Consider the following 14,564-nt stretch of genomic DNA (forward strand, 5'->3'; position numbering starts at 1 on the left):
GCGTGTAAGCATAATTAAATGAGAAACTTATGTTTGTTTGGTCATGTAGGCACACCTTTTATCTATACCATATTTGGAAGTACATGATCGATTATACAGAGTATCAACTAAATTAGTTATATCCTTCTTTACACATATTTGTGGTGCTGCGGTGTGTAAATGCTCATTATAAAGTTGGCCCATCTCCGAGAAAGATTAACAGAGATGTCCATTTCTAAGAATGATTAACAGGGATGTCTGTCAGGGGAGAGGTTTGCACATGTTCTAGGGAGTATACTTGGAGTTTTCACATTTATTTGTCACAAGCTGCCCTTGGCTCAAACCTGGGTTCCACGTTGCAATGACAGAATTGGTAGCATCAAGAATACAATCTTAAGGCATTCCATGTTGTTGATGCTCGCATGTGTGGACCATCGCCTATAGAAGGGACACGGAGTTTCTAGAGACACATTTCTCTCAAACATGCTCCGCTTCTCGAAAGATGTCAGCTGGTCGGGGACACGGGGCCCTAACTGTGGTGGCTACAATGATGGCCGCCGCGGCAACGGCGGCTATGATGGCAGCAGAAGCTCGTATGCTATTGGCACTTCTCCCCCTCCCAAACACCTATGAATCCTTTGCATGAACTATCTTCGGCACAGAAAGGTACACTACCATTATCAACTCCATACACTACCAGCAGGCGGCTTGGTAAGGCCTCTGGATTTTTCGGAGTGTGTGGCGCGAGTCAGAGCATATCATCAATCTTATAGGTAGGGCGACAATTTTCATCAGAAAAGTGTCTTTGATTTTATCTATATATTTATTTTACAAAACCTTGTTGAATAATGCAATAAATATGGTTGTGTGCAATGCAAAGGTCGGGAGTAATCCTCCATTTCGAAAAAACCAATAAGAGGGTGTTGGTTCGACCTTCATGACAAACAAACAAAGCACTTTTTATGACCATATTTCTAAATCATTTTGTTTACCATGGTCATGCCATCAGCAATCTCCAAAAGAATTATCGGAGCGGGAGAGGCAACGCAAAATGACTAAAGGGGTCGATAGCCAGCATGTTCGGGTAGATAATTCGGACACCACCCGAACAAAAAAATATCATTCAACCGGCCCTCCTATGTCTAGCCCATATGTCCGGGGTGTCTAACACCCCTCAAACCAAACCCATACATGGGGTGGATTTAATGCCGCCTGAATGCTTTCGTCACGTCGGATCAAATAGGATGGACCTTCTCTCGTGTCCGTCTTTCCTTTTTCACGTCTGGGCCGTCATCCTCTTTTTCCCTTGCTCCTCATTCGTGCCACCGGTGCCCTCCTCTATCCTAGTTGTCTACACGTGCTTCAAATTCATAGGATTTCTATCATTGGGAATAAAGCGGAGACAAAAAAATAAGACCAATCCAAAGACTATCCTCATTGGCTTTTATTTATAGAAAAAACTCTATAAACACCGCGTGTTAGGGGAATAATAAAGCGGAGACCATCCCCTAGCCCCAAGGAGCTAGCGGCATGGGGCAGCAGTTCCTATTAGAAAAAAACTTCACAAAACCGCTTATGCCACATCTTCTCATTTGGACCCACATGTCAGCTCACACTCTCCTCCACCTTGATTGCGGAGACCACTTACTCCACCTTCTCCATCTCTCTCTGACTCAGATCCGGCCATGGCGCCACCGCCACTCTTAGACCGGGCCTCATCAGCAGCAATCCCGTCATCACCGCCATCGATGCCGGCTTACACACCGTCGCGCGTCGCGGGTGAATTTTCGGTGCGATTCGCTATATTTTTTCCTACAATTGGGTCGTTCTTCACGGCGTCGCGGGCGCTGGCCCTGGCGTGCTCCTTCGTGGCCAGCACGCAGCCACGCGGCCGTATTTTTGCGAGATGCTGGAGGAGGGAGACGAGGAGGAGCGCGCCTATCCCTCCTACTCAGGCGAGGGGTTGGATGTCGTTATCGGTGTTGTGGCCTCCTTGGACGCCATTTCTCTTTAGTTTAGCCAATGGTAGTGCTCGTTTAGTCGTCGAGGTGACATAGGCCGATCGATCAAGAATCCTACAAAAATTGAGCCTGAACTTTCCTGGCTTGACCATTTCATGCCATCTGAAGAAAGCAATTTATTCATAAGCTGTTAAGAGATTGGGCCTAGATTTTTAAATTTAGCCCGAACCTGACCTGCCTATTTTTGAAGAATAGGCCCGAAGATGCAAGTTTATATATTGATGAAACTTGAAAACCTCCCCAGTTCGCATTCAGCAATTCATCCCTCATTAGTCCAGCACTTTCCCTTGGGACAGCATCATCTTCTCCCATGGACTTAGATTTCCCAGCTGGTAGTAGCGGCAAGGATGTTGACACCTTCTTCATGGACAAAGATATGATGCAACTCGTCATGGCATGCCTGTCGCCGCGTAGGATGCTGATTTCATGGTCGCCGCCACCACCAAGCCTGATGGCAGTAGCGGGGTTTGGTAGCCTGCAGAATTGTGATGACGACCGCATGTCACCTTTGCAGACGGCCCTCATCCCTGCACATGCCAGTCCTGCCACCATCCAAGGTGAGCATGCGTCCTTTCCGTTAGCTCACTTTACCTTCTTCTTTTACTTCAATCTTCCAGTTCTGCTCCGTATAGGTGATAATTCCCAAAGGAAACTAGAATGTGTTGGTAGTAAGTGGCATCTCCACGCTTTACTTCATGATGGCAGCACATATGGTTTATCCGTGTTGAAGGAGAGGCTTATACATCCTCTCGGATATTTCGAAGAGTCCACTGATTCATGCCTCCTAGTTCAGGTTTGGGCACCTGTCAACAACAAAGGCCGCTCTGTGCTTACCACTTCAGGACAACCTTTCGTGCTTGACCATCGGAATACCAGGCTTCTTCAGAAGCGGCCCGTATCCATGATGTATACCTTCTCTACTGAAGGCAGTAATGTAGGGGAATTTGGGTTACCAGGTCCGGTATTCAGGCTCAAAGTTCCAGAATGGAGACCCAATGTTCAGTACTACAGCAGCAAAGAGTATCCACTGCTTATCCATGCAATGAGTTACAATGTTTGTGCTGCTATTGCCTTGCCTGTGTCTGATCCTCATACAAAGTCATGTGTTGCTGTTGTTGAACTTATACTGATATCAAAGAAGGTGAATTTTGAGTCTGAGGTTGATTTGATATGCAAAGGACTTGAGGTGAGGTTCTTTCACACCCAACCCAGTGTTCTATCAGAGTAACAATCTAGTACCATATGTATAGGTTACATGCAATCGCTTATCACGTTACTTTGTTCTGTTAACAGGCAGTTAATCTCACAAGTTCTTATATTTCATTCCACCCAAGTGCCCAGGTGAGCATTTCGATCAAGAAAATAGTCTAGGAAGTGTACTGGTGTTCCAAAGTTTTTCAGAAGGAAGATTTTATTACCTTAGAAAGCATCAAGTTGATGTACTGTTGTTCTAATTAATAAATGTTTTTGTCCTTTCACCTTTCAAGATACTCAATCACAGCCGTCAATCTGCTCTGGTTGATATATTGGAAATTATCACAATTATTTCTGAAACACACAAGCTGCCCTTGGCTCAAACCTGGGTTCCATGTTGGAATAACAGAAATGGTATGTGCCATGGTGGTAGCCTCAAGAATTCATGCTTACATTTTGATGGTTGTTGCAGTCACGGAGTATGCATTTCAACCTGTGATGTGGCATTCCATATTGACGATGCTCATATGTGGGGATTTAGGAATGCATGTGTGGAGCATCGCCTACAGAAGGGACAGGGGGTTTCTGGAGACGCATTTCTCTCAAACATGCTCTGCTTCTCGAAAGATGTTAGCCAGGCCTCTAAACTGAAATATCCCCTGGCACACTATGCTCGTATATTTGGGTTAGCTGATTGTATTGCAGTTTGCTTGCAGAGTTCATACACCGGTGATGATGTTTACATATTGGAGTTTTTCCTGCCACTAGATTGCCGAGAAGATGGTGAGCAGAAGGCGCTTCTGGAGTCTATGTCAGTTCTGATGAAACAGAATCTGCGCAGTTTGAATGCATCTTCTCATGGAGACTTCGGATCTCCTTAGTTCAGTGACATGCCTGTGATTGGGAATAAAGAGCTGAAGGAAACATATGCCCAGAATCCAGAAAGTAGGCATTGTGAATCACCTTTGGTGCTAGACAGAAGCAAAAGGATGCGAAGGAACACTGGAAATGCTGCAGCAAGCATCAGTGTTGTCCACACACCATCCTTCTACACAGTCGATAAATGTACCAAGATCAAAATCAAAATCAAGATCAAAAGTATGGAATCACTTCAAGAGGACGGATGGAGCGCGAGCGATTTGCAACTATTGCAACAAGGACTACGCAGCCGACCCAAAAACGCATGGGACTTCTTGTTTGTTGAGGCATTTGAAGGATGACCATGGGATTGACCCCAAAGCCGCATCTTCAGCAAGTGGGAAGTGACACCATTTTGCTTGGTTTTAACTAGATTGTGGGCAACGCGGCTCTCGGCCCTCCACTCAAGCCACACCCTTTTACCGCCTCCTTCGGCGCACCGAACACTTTGAATGGACGGATGCAGCCACGGCCGGACTCCACGAAATAAAAGCCATATTGGCAACAAACCCAGTCCTGGCCGCGCCAAACATTGGCGAACCAATGCTATAGTACATTGCAGCAACACATCAGGTTTTAAGCGTAGTGCTCGTCGTCGAACGAGAAACGGACGGACACAAATTCCCCGTTCAAAAGTCGGTCTATTATGTGTCCACTGTCCTCACTCCGTGCAAATCACGGTACCCGCATTATCAAAAGATCGCGTACGCGGTATTCATGGCATCCCGGAAGCTACGACACTACTTTCAAGAGTGTTCAATAACAGTAGCCTCGGAAGTACCACTTAACGATATTATAAACAACCATGACACAATGGGCCGGATTGCAAAATGGGCCATTGAGCTCCTCCCGTTCGACATAACTTATAAGCCACGGCGAGCCATCAAGTCGCAAGTTTTGGCCGACTTCGTCGCAGAATGGACGGAGGCCGAACTCCCTAAAGAGTACGGCACATATTCAAATTGGATCATACATTTCGACGGCTCCAAGATGTTGGCCAGACTAGGGGATGGCGTCGTTTTGACGTCCCCCATAGGAGACACAGTTCAATACGTACTCCAGATTATGTACACAGACTCCAACAATGCAGCCGAATATGAGACCCTTTTACATGGTCTCTGGATGGCAGTATCCATGGGCATTCAACGCCTAGAGGTGCGCGCGGACTTGAACCTCGCAATATCCCAAATAAATGAAGACTTCGATGCCAAGGATCCAAAAATGGCAGCTTACCGCAACGCCGTCCTAAAAATGTCAGCTCGGTTCGAAGGGCTTGAATTTCACCATATAGCCCGGGAAAATAATCAGGCGGCAGATGTCCTGGCACGCATCGGCGCAAAACGCGATGTAGTCCCCCCCAACATCTTCTTGGAAAGGCTGTTCAAGCCATCCATAGTATGGGAAGGGGAGCCGAACAATAACAGCCCGGACCCAACCGCTCTGCCCGACACCGAACATTCTGACACGATCGGAGGCTCTGCCAATGAAATAACACCTTCAGCCCACGTAATAATGGCCGTCATCGCCCCATGGACAGAACCATTCCTCGCCTACCTTACTAGGCAGGAACTCCTCGAGGACCAAAATGAGGCACGCTGCATAGTGCGGCGATCCAAAGCCTACAAAGTCCACGAGGGAGAGCTTTATAAGAAAAGCACTACCGGCGTCCTTCAAAGGTGCATCTCCGAAGAGGAAGGGCGGAACCTCCTGGCTGAAATTCATGCCGGACTCGGCGGTCATCATGTTGCAGCTCGGTCCCTTGTAAGCAAGGCATTCCGTATAGGCTTTTATTGGCCGACGGCCCGGGCAGACGCCCAGGACTTAGTCCAACGATGCGTCGGTTGCCAGCTCTTTGCAAACCAAAGCCATATGCCACCCACCGCCCTCCAAACTATTCCCATCACTTGGCCCTTCGCGGTCTGGGGGCTTGACATGGTTGGACCCCTTAAAGGCGGAACCCACAAGCAAAAATACTTACTAGTCATGGTGGATAAGTTCACCAAATGGATAGAAGTCAAGCCTGTTAAGACGGCCGAATTCGGACCGGTGATAGACTTTATATCCGGGGTTGTACACCATTACGGCGTCCCCCACAGCATCATCACTGATAACGGCACGAACTTTACGGCCGACGAGGTAAAACTCTGGTGCAAAAACATGGGCATCAAGCTCGATTATGCTTCCGTCTATCACCCACAAACTAACGGCCAGGTCAAACGTGCAAATTGTCTTATCATGAGCGGCATCAAAACCAGATTAGTGCGGTCCCTCAAGGAATCTAACACGCACTGGGTAGAGGAGCTCGACTTCGTACTCTGGGGGCTGCAGACCACGCCGAATCGCACCACCGGATACACACCATTCTTTATGGTGTACGGCGCAGAGGCAGTTTTGCCTTGTGACATAATTCATGACTCACCTCGAGTGCGGATGTATGAAGAAAGAGAAGTCGAGCTCGACCGGCAGGACTGTTTGGACGCATTGGAGGAGGAGCGTGACATGGCAAAAGCCCGTTCCGCATTCTATCAACAGCAGGCTCGAAGATACCAAAGCAGAGAAGTACGGGCCAAAAATTACAACGTTGGCGAATTAGTTCTACGCCTGCCGGACAAGAAAAAGGACAAACTCAAGCCCAAGTGGGAAGGTCCCTTCATAATTGACCAAGTCCTGACTGGTGGAGCGTACCGCCTGCGAGATGCATCGGAGAACCGACTCGAGCCGAACCCATGGAACGCAGCCCGTCTCCGAAGATTCTATGCCTAGCGCCGGACTCTGTGTTCGTCTCCTTCCTCTGTCCATTTTTTATATACTGTCTGTCTTGCATTTCTCTCCTTCTCCCCTTCCTTTCTCTTATAGCCTTTAAAGGCTCATCAAATGACGTGCTATTCGCACTCATTAAACCTGGGGGCTTCTTTTAACAGAAGCTTATTTATACGGGCTTCATGCCCAACACATGTGTTACACTTCCGCATGTACCTTTTATTTCACCATTATATGCATCGATATGACTTAAGTTTTGGCCAAGCTGGGTTGCCTGGTGAAAGCACAAGTGCTCCCTAGGTGGTTTTGATAATTGATGACAACATATCTCTTGTTGGACTAACATTTCTATCTAGCATGTTTCAGGTAACTTCAACAATGGAGTGGCATGGACTAAAGGTTGTGGGAACTCCTTCAAGATGCTAAGGACAAAGGATTGGCTAAAGCTTCAAGCTCAAGACTCTTCATTTTACGTTTTAGTGATCCAAGATCACATTGAGTCCGTAGGAAAAGCCAATACTATCAAGGAGGGATGAGGTGTTGCTTAATGATCCTCTTGCTTCATGTGCTTAATGATATGCTCCAAAATCCTCAGCTACTTTCCCACTTCCACATATGACCTAAACCCTAAGCCAAACTCGGTCCTACCGATTCTTCCTATCCGGCGCCACCGAGTTTCACTTGTCATAAGCCACTGCCAAACCCTAATCATTTCGGTCTCACCGATGGGATCTCGGTCTCACCGAGATGGGCTTGCAAACTCTCTGTTACCCATTGCAATATTCTCGGTCCCATCGAGATATGCAATCGGTTCCACCGAGTTTGCTTGGTCAAATCTCAGTTTCACTTATTACCCAAATCGGTCCCACCGAGTTTTGGATTTACCCTAACCCTAGCACATCGGTCCCACCGAGTTGATCCAGTCGGTCCCACCGAAATCTCTAACGGTCACTAGGTTTACATTTTCGGTCCGACCGAGTTTATTGATTCGGTCCCACCGAGATTGGAAAACTGTGTAACGGTTGGATTTTGTGTGGAGGCTATATATACCCCTCCACCTCCTTCTCATTCGATGAGAGAGCCATCAGAACACACACACCATTCCAACTCATATGTTCTGAGAAAGAACCACCTACTCATGTGTTGAGACCAAGACATTCCATTCCTACCATATGAATCTTGATCTCTAGCCTTCCCAAGTTGCTTTTCACTCAAACCCTCTTTCCACCAAATCCAAATCCTATGAGAGAGAGTTGAGTGTTGGGGAGACTATCATTTGAAGCACAAGAGCAAGGAGTTCATTACCTACACACCATTTGTTACTTCTTGGAGAGTGGTGTCTCCTAGATTGGCTAGGTGTCACTTGGGAGCCTCCGACAAGATTGTGGAGTTGAACCAAGGAGTTTGTAAGGGCAAGGAGATCGCCTACTTCGTGAAGATCTACCGCTAGTGAGGCAAGTCCTGTGTGGGCGATGGCCATGGTGGGATAGACAAGGTTGCTTCTTCGTGGACCCTTTGTGGGTGGTTGCTTCTTCGTGGACCCTTCATGGGTGGAGCCCTATGTGGACTCGCGCAACTGTTGCCCTTGGGTGGAGCCCTGTGTGGACTCGCGCAACCGTTACCCTTCGTGGGTTGAAGTCTCCATCAACGTGGATGTAGGATAGCACCACCTATCCGAACCACGGGAAAAACATCCGTGTCTTCAATTGCGTTTGATCTCTCCAAACCCTTCCCTTTACATTCTTGCAAGTTGCATGCTTTACATTCCGCCGCTCATATACTCTTTGCATGCTTGCTTGATATGTATTGTGTGTGTTGAAATTGTGCCTAAACTCCACTTAAACCGAAAAAGCTTAAAAATTGCAACTTGAGCATTATGTGTCTAATCACCCCCCTCTAGACACATCTACTTCTAGATCCTACAAGTGGTATCAGAGCTTTGGTCTCCATTGCCTTGGTTTAATCACCATTGGAGGAAGATGGATGTGTCTACTCTAGGGAGTCTTAGACATAGAGTGCCTATTCTTGATGGAGAGTATTTCCATGAGTGGAAAAATGAGATGCTTGTAATCTTCAATCAATATCATTTGAACAAGTATATTGCCAGCCCTTGTGCACCTCATATTGATCCTTTGCATCCTACCCTAGATGAAGATATTGACATGATTCGCAATCTTAGAACTATTGAGCTCATCATTAGAGGATTGCCCAAAAATTTGATTGCCAGTTTGCCTACTCACAATTGTGCCTATACCATATGGAAATTTCTTGAGGAACGATTTCCCGATTATTCCTTGAAAACTTTGGATGAAATTCTCCATAAATCTATTGCCTTGAGTAAGATGAACTCTAGTGATCCTAGTTTTGGTAAATATCTGTTTGAACTTGCCAATCTTAAGCATGCTAAAGGAGATGTTGGAATCATTAATGATATCATATTCGAAGCTATAAGAATTCATAAAAGTAACCACTTTGATCATTTATCTAATGAATTACCCTCTCTAGGAAATGATGAGTCACAAGATCATGATGAACATGAATATTATGATGATGATGATAGTGACTTCGATCTTGATGATGCAATGAGACATTTTGGTCTTATGGCAAATCTTCGGGGATATGAATCAGGAGGAAAGGAATGGGTTCTTGATAGTGGATGTACTGATCATATGACCGGAGATGAAGAGATGTTTCGTGAGCTTGCTGAAAACAACGGCCCTCGAAAATATGTCACCTTTGGTGATAATTCAAAGGGTAAAGTGGTTGGCCTTGGTAAGGTGGCCATCTCACATGATAGTTCCATTCAAAATGTCATGCTCGTTGAATCTCTTGGCTACAACTTACTTTCAGTATCTAGACTTGCTGATTTCGGTTTGAATGTCCTATTTACTGAGGTAGATTGCCAAGTATTTCGTCGAGACAATCATAAAATGGTCTTTACGGGTATGCGTAGAGGTGATCTTTACATTGTCGATTTCTCTAAAAAGGCACAACCTAAAACTTGCTTTGTTGCTAAATCCTCAAAAGGTTGGTTGTGGCATAGACGACTAGGTCACGTTGGCATGAGAAACCTTGACAAGCTTATTAAAGGAAATCATATCCTTGGAGTTAACGATGTCATATTTGATAAGGATAGACTTTGCAGTGCTTGTCAAGCAGGTAAACAGGTTGGAGGAAGACATCCCGTGAAGAACATCATGACCACAAGGAGGCCACTCGAGCTACTTCACATGGATCTTTTTGGTCCCAACGCCTACAAGAGTCTCGGTGGAAATTCTTTTGGTCTAGTTATAGTTGATGATTTTTCAAGATTTACGTGGGTGTTCTTTCTTAATGACAAGTCGCAGGTCCAGAAGATCTTCAGAAACTTCGCTAGGAAGGCCCAAAATCAGTTTGATGTGAAGATCAAGAAGGTTCGGAGTGACAACGGAACGGAGTTCAAGAACGCAAATGTGGACACCTTTCTTGACGAAGAAGGGATTTCACACGAGTTCTCGGCTACGTACACACCTCAACAAAATGGAGTTGTTGAGAGGAAGAACCGGACGCTCATCGAAATGGCAAGAACGATGCTTGATGAATACAAGACGCCAAAGCACTTTTGGGCAGAAGCGGTTGAGACAGCTTGTCACGCAACAAATCGCTTATATCTTCACAAGCTACTCGGCAAGACGGCATACGAGCTTCTCACCGGTAACAAACCCCAAGTTGGATACTTTCGAGTATTCGGCTCAAAGTGCTACATTCTTGATAAGCATCGTCGTTCAAAGTTTGCTCCTAAAACTCATGAAGGTTTTCTACTTGGCTATGGCTCAAACTCTCACACTTACCGTGTCTACAACAATTTCACCCGAAAGGTTGAAGAGACGGTAGATGTGAAGTTTGATGAATCTAATGGCTCGCAAGTAGAGCAATTGCCAATTGATGTAGGAGACAAAGACTCTTCAGAAGCAATTCAAGACTTGTCCATCGGCAAAATTCGTCCAACGGAGGTGAAGGAGAGTACTTCATCCGTCCAAGTGGAAGCTTCTACTTCACGACAAGGTGAACCAAGAATCGACACGGAAGCATCCACAAGTGGGACACACCAAGATGAAGAAAACGAGGAAGTACGTCAAGATGAACATCAACAACCTCCTTCTCCACCACGACAAGAGAACGACGACGTCAACAATGAAGAAGGCCAAGAAGAAGAACAAGATGAAGAAGATGTTCAACGAAGACCCAAGCAAAAGCTCTCACGAGTTCGAGCAAGAATTGCCAAAGATCATCCCGTCGAGCAAATCCTCAATGATATACAAACCGGGAGAATCACTCGCTCAAAAACTCGTTTAGCTAACTTTTGTGAAAACTATTCATTCATCTCTAGCATTGAACCAATGAAGGTTGAAGAAGCATTGGAAGATCCGGATTGGATAAACGCTATGCATGAAGAGCTACATAATTTTGAGAGAAACCAAGTTTGGACATTGGTTGAGAAGCCCGACAACAACCACAACATCATTGGTACCAAATGGGTGTTTCGCAACAAGCAAGATGAAGATGGACAAGTGGTTCGCAACAAAGCACGTCTCGTCGCCCAAGGGTACACACAAGTCGAAGGTATGGACTATGGTGAGACGTATGCTCCCGTTGCTAGACTTGAGTCCATTCGCATCTTACTTGCCTATGCTAATCACCATAATATCACCTTGTACCAAATGGACATTAAAAGTGCTTTTCTAAATGGTGAAATAGAGGAGGAAGTTTATGTCAAACAACCTCCCGGCTTTGTCAATCCTAAGAAACCAAATCATGTTTACAAACTTCACAAAGCTCTTTATGGTCTTAAACAAGCTCCTAGAGCATGGTATAAATGCTTGACCAAGTTCCTTACTACAAGTGGTTTTGAAATTGGTAAAATTGATTCTACTCTTTTTACTAAAAGGGTTAATGGAGAACTATTTGTATGCCAAATTTATGTTGATGATATCATATTTGGTTCAACTAACCCTCTCTTTAGTGAAAAGTTTGGAAAGCTAATGTCAGAGAAGTTTGAGATGTCTATGATGAGTGAACTCAAATTCTTTCTCGGGTTGCAAATCAAGCAAACTAAGGAAGGTACATTTGTCTCTCAAACAAAGTACACCAAGGACTTATTCAAGAAGTTCAATATGCAAGAATGCAAAGGTATGTCTACACCCATGCCTACTAGTGGACATAATGATTTGACCAAAGATGGTGAACCTGTTGATCAAAAGGTTTATCGCTCTATGATTGGTTCATTGTTATACCTATGTGCTTCACGTCCCGATATTATGCTAAGTGTGTGCATGTGTGCACGATATCAAGATGCTCCTAAAGATTGTCATCTTAAGGCTGTGAAAAGGATAGTGAGATATTTAATCCATACACCAAATTTTGGCATTTGGTATCCTAAGAGGTCTTCTTTTGATCTTGTTGGCTATTCTGACTCGGATTATGCCGGAGACAAGGTTGATAGAAAGTCCACTTCGGGTACTTGTCAATTTCTTGGCAGATCTCTTGTGTCTTGGTCTTCCAAGAAACAAAACTCGGTATCCTTATCCACCGCCGAAGCGGAATACATTGCCGGTGGTTCATGTTGTGCTCAATTACTTTGGATGACCCAAACTCTTAAAGATTATGGGATTTATGTGAAACATGTTCCACTGCTTTGTGACAATGAAAGTGCTATCAAAATTGTTCATAATCCTGTACAACATTCTCGAACTAAGCATATTGAAGTTCGTCATCATTTCATTCGAGATCATGTTGCTAAGGGTGACATCAATCTTAAGCATGTTCGCACCGACAAGCAATTAGCGGATATATTTACTAAACCACTTGATGAGAAAGTGTTTTGCAGGTTGAGAGGAGAATTGAACATCATTGATGCTTCGAACTTGGAGTAGAAACTCCATTGGATACATGCAAGACATGAGCTTATAACTAATCCATGATATATCTCTTATGATAACTATCTTATGTCTTGGATATATTTGCACCTTGCATGTTGTCTAACCCATGTAGGTGCTTGGTTGAATCTAATTCCATGAGATTGCGACTCACTCATATCTTGAGCAATCTCTACATCACCAAGACTCTACACAATAGTGGTTGAAGACAGGGAAGCACAAAACCACTCAAACATATCCTTTGACAAATTCGATGTTAAGCTTCATGATTGTCATTTTTGGATACACAAGTGCTCTTCCTTGCAAGAACTAACCCATGTAGGTAGATGAACTCAAACTCCAAGTGGTGCTCCCAACTCTTGATGAACTACATCAACCTTGAGCACCCACACAAGTTCAACTACATGAGCAAGAACCACACCACCACCCAAGGTATGTTATTCCATCTTAGAGAAGCTTTACTCCAAGACATGAGTCAAAGCAACTCAACAAGATGTGAATACATCAAGATGCTTAAACGAAAAATGGTAACCCCATTTTGAGCTTAAACGATGAGTATGACCTATGATCAAGTGTTCTCACTTGACTCCTAAGTCAATATACTCTAACATAGGTGACTATGTCACCGCCCAATTCTAGATGAAGTTCTCTTATGTTCTTTTCTGAGTTATTGCATTTGTCCCTTGCATATTTGTTTCCTTCTGTTTCAAACAAAAACAAAAACTTCATCTAGAAACTTTCACTCTTTTCTTTTTTGGTTCTTGTTCTGCATATTTCTGCATCAAATTCATTACAAATCTTGTGAGATCTTACTTGACTAGTGAGCTGAGGTGACAAGTGTTTTTCTCTGTGATGAACTCGGTTTCACCGAAATGCCATTTTCGGTCCAACCGAATCCCTTCAGTACTACCGAAACATGGCACTCGGTGCCACCGATTTCGCAACAGGAAAAACAGTTTGCCACATATTCTATATTTCTTCTGATCCAGCTCCACTCAATGAATCTTGTACTCTACAAGCATCACAGTTTTATTCCCTGCTTTGTACTGAATCTCAAGGACCAAACCTATTCGACGGATTCCAGGAAAAACCTTCTTGGAAATTGATGTCAAAGGGGGAGAGAGAGATCACATCAAAGCTTATCATCAGGGAGAGAGAGATCACATCAAAAGCTTATCACCTACAAAGGAGAAAGTACTAAGGGGGAGAGAACACTCAAGGATCCCATATATTAAGGGGGAGAAAGAAATCTCCAACGGGGAGAGAATACTCAAGGATCCTAGATGCTTGATGTTCAAGAGGAGAGATGCCACATGTCTTTTTGGGGGAAAGACATGTTCATATGAACTCATTTGAATTAAGTTCTATTCATATCTTTCAGCTCTGATTTTCTGTTTCCTATCTTCTCCCAATATCCCATGTACGATTCAGGGGGAGCAAGACACCTAAGGAAAGAAATCAGTCAAATTCATTGCATATCTTTATTCTTGGGACATGTTGAATTCAATGTGGTACCTTGTACTCACTCTCTACATGTCATCCCAGTCTTGGTATTCTTGTGGTTTCTTTTGTTTGCTCTGGCTAGTGGATGTACCTGTGTTATCTAACCTTGTTTGTGCAGGTCCATTCCATCCTAAGCCAACTCAAGACCACAAGGTAAGTATATGCATCAAAATCATGAGTATGAGGAGTTCTTGCTTATGTACATACTGTTTGCAAGAAGGACTCATGAGCATGAAGGTATTTTCCTTGATAATCTTTTGCTCTGATGCATATG

General features: G+C 44.4%; 1 protein-coding gene across 1 annotated transcript; it reads left to right on the forward strand.

Annotated features, from left to right (window-relative positions):
• Positions 1-1,589: 1,589 nt before the first annotated feature.
• LOC123107315 (protein NLP3-like) lies at positions 1,590-4,718 on the forward strand. Its single transcript, XM_044529297.1, has 3 exons — positions 1,590-3,186; positions 3,294-3,341; positions 3,488-4,718. The coding sequence occupies exons 1-3, from the start codon at positions 2,311-2,313 to the stop codon at positions 4,073-4,075; spliced, it is 1,512 nt and encodes a 503-aa protein (XP_044385232.1). The 5' UTR covers positions 1,590-2,310; the 3' UTR covers positions 4,076-4,718.
• Positions 4,719-14,564: the final 9,846 nt, after the last annotated feature.

This window comes from Triticum aestivum, chromosome 5A (genome assembly GCF_018294505.1).
Source record: "Triticum aestivum cultivar Chinese Spring chromosome 5A, IWGSC CS RefSeq v2.1, whole genome shotgun sequence".
NCBI classification, from domain to species: Eukaryota; Viridiplantae; Streptophyta; class Magnoliopsida; order Poales; family Poaceae; genus Triticum; species Triticum aestivum.

What these genes read in the sequence shown, in the direction of transcription:
- LOC123107315 (XM_044529297.1), top strand. Translation starts at nt 2,311, where the DNA reads ATGGACTTAGATTTCCCAGCTGGTAGTAGCGGCAAGGATGTTGACACC. An exon ending in TGATATGCAAAGGACTTGAG is followed by an intron (nt 3,187 to 3,293) that starts GTGAGGTTCTTT and finishes TTCTGTTAACAG; the next exon opens with GCAGTTAATCTCACAAGTTC. An exon ending in CATTCCACCCAAGTGCCCAG is followed by an intron (nt 3,342 to 3,487) that starts GTGAGCATTTCG and finishes TCACCTTTCAAG; the next exon opens with ATACTCAATCACAGCCGTCA.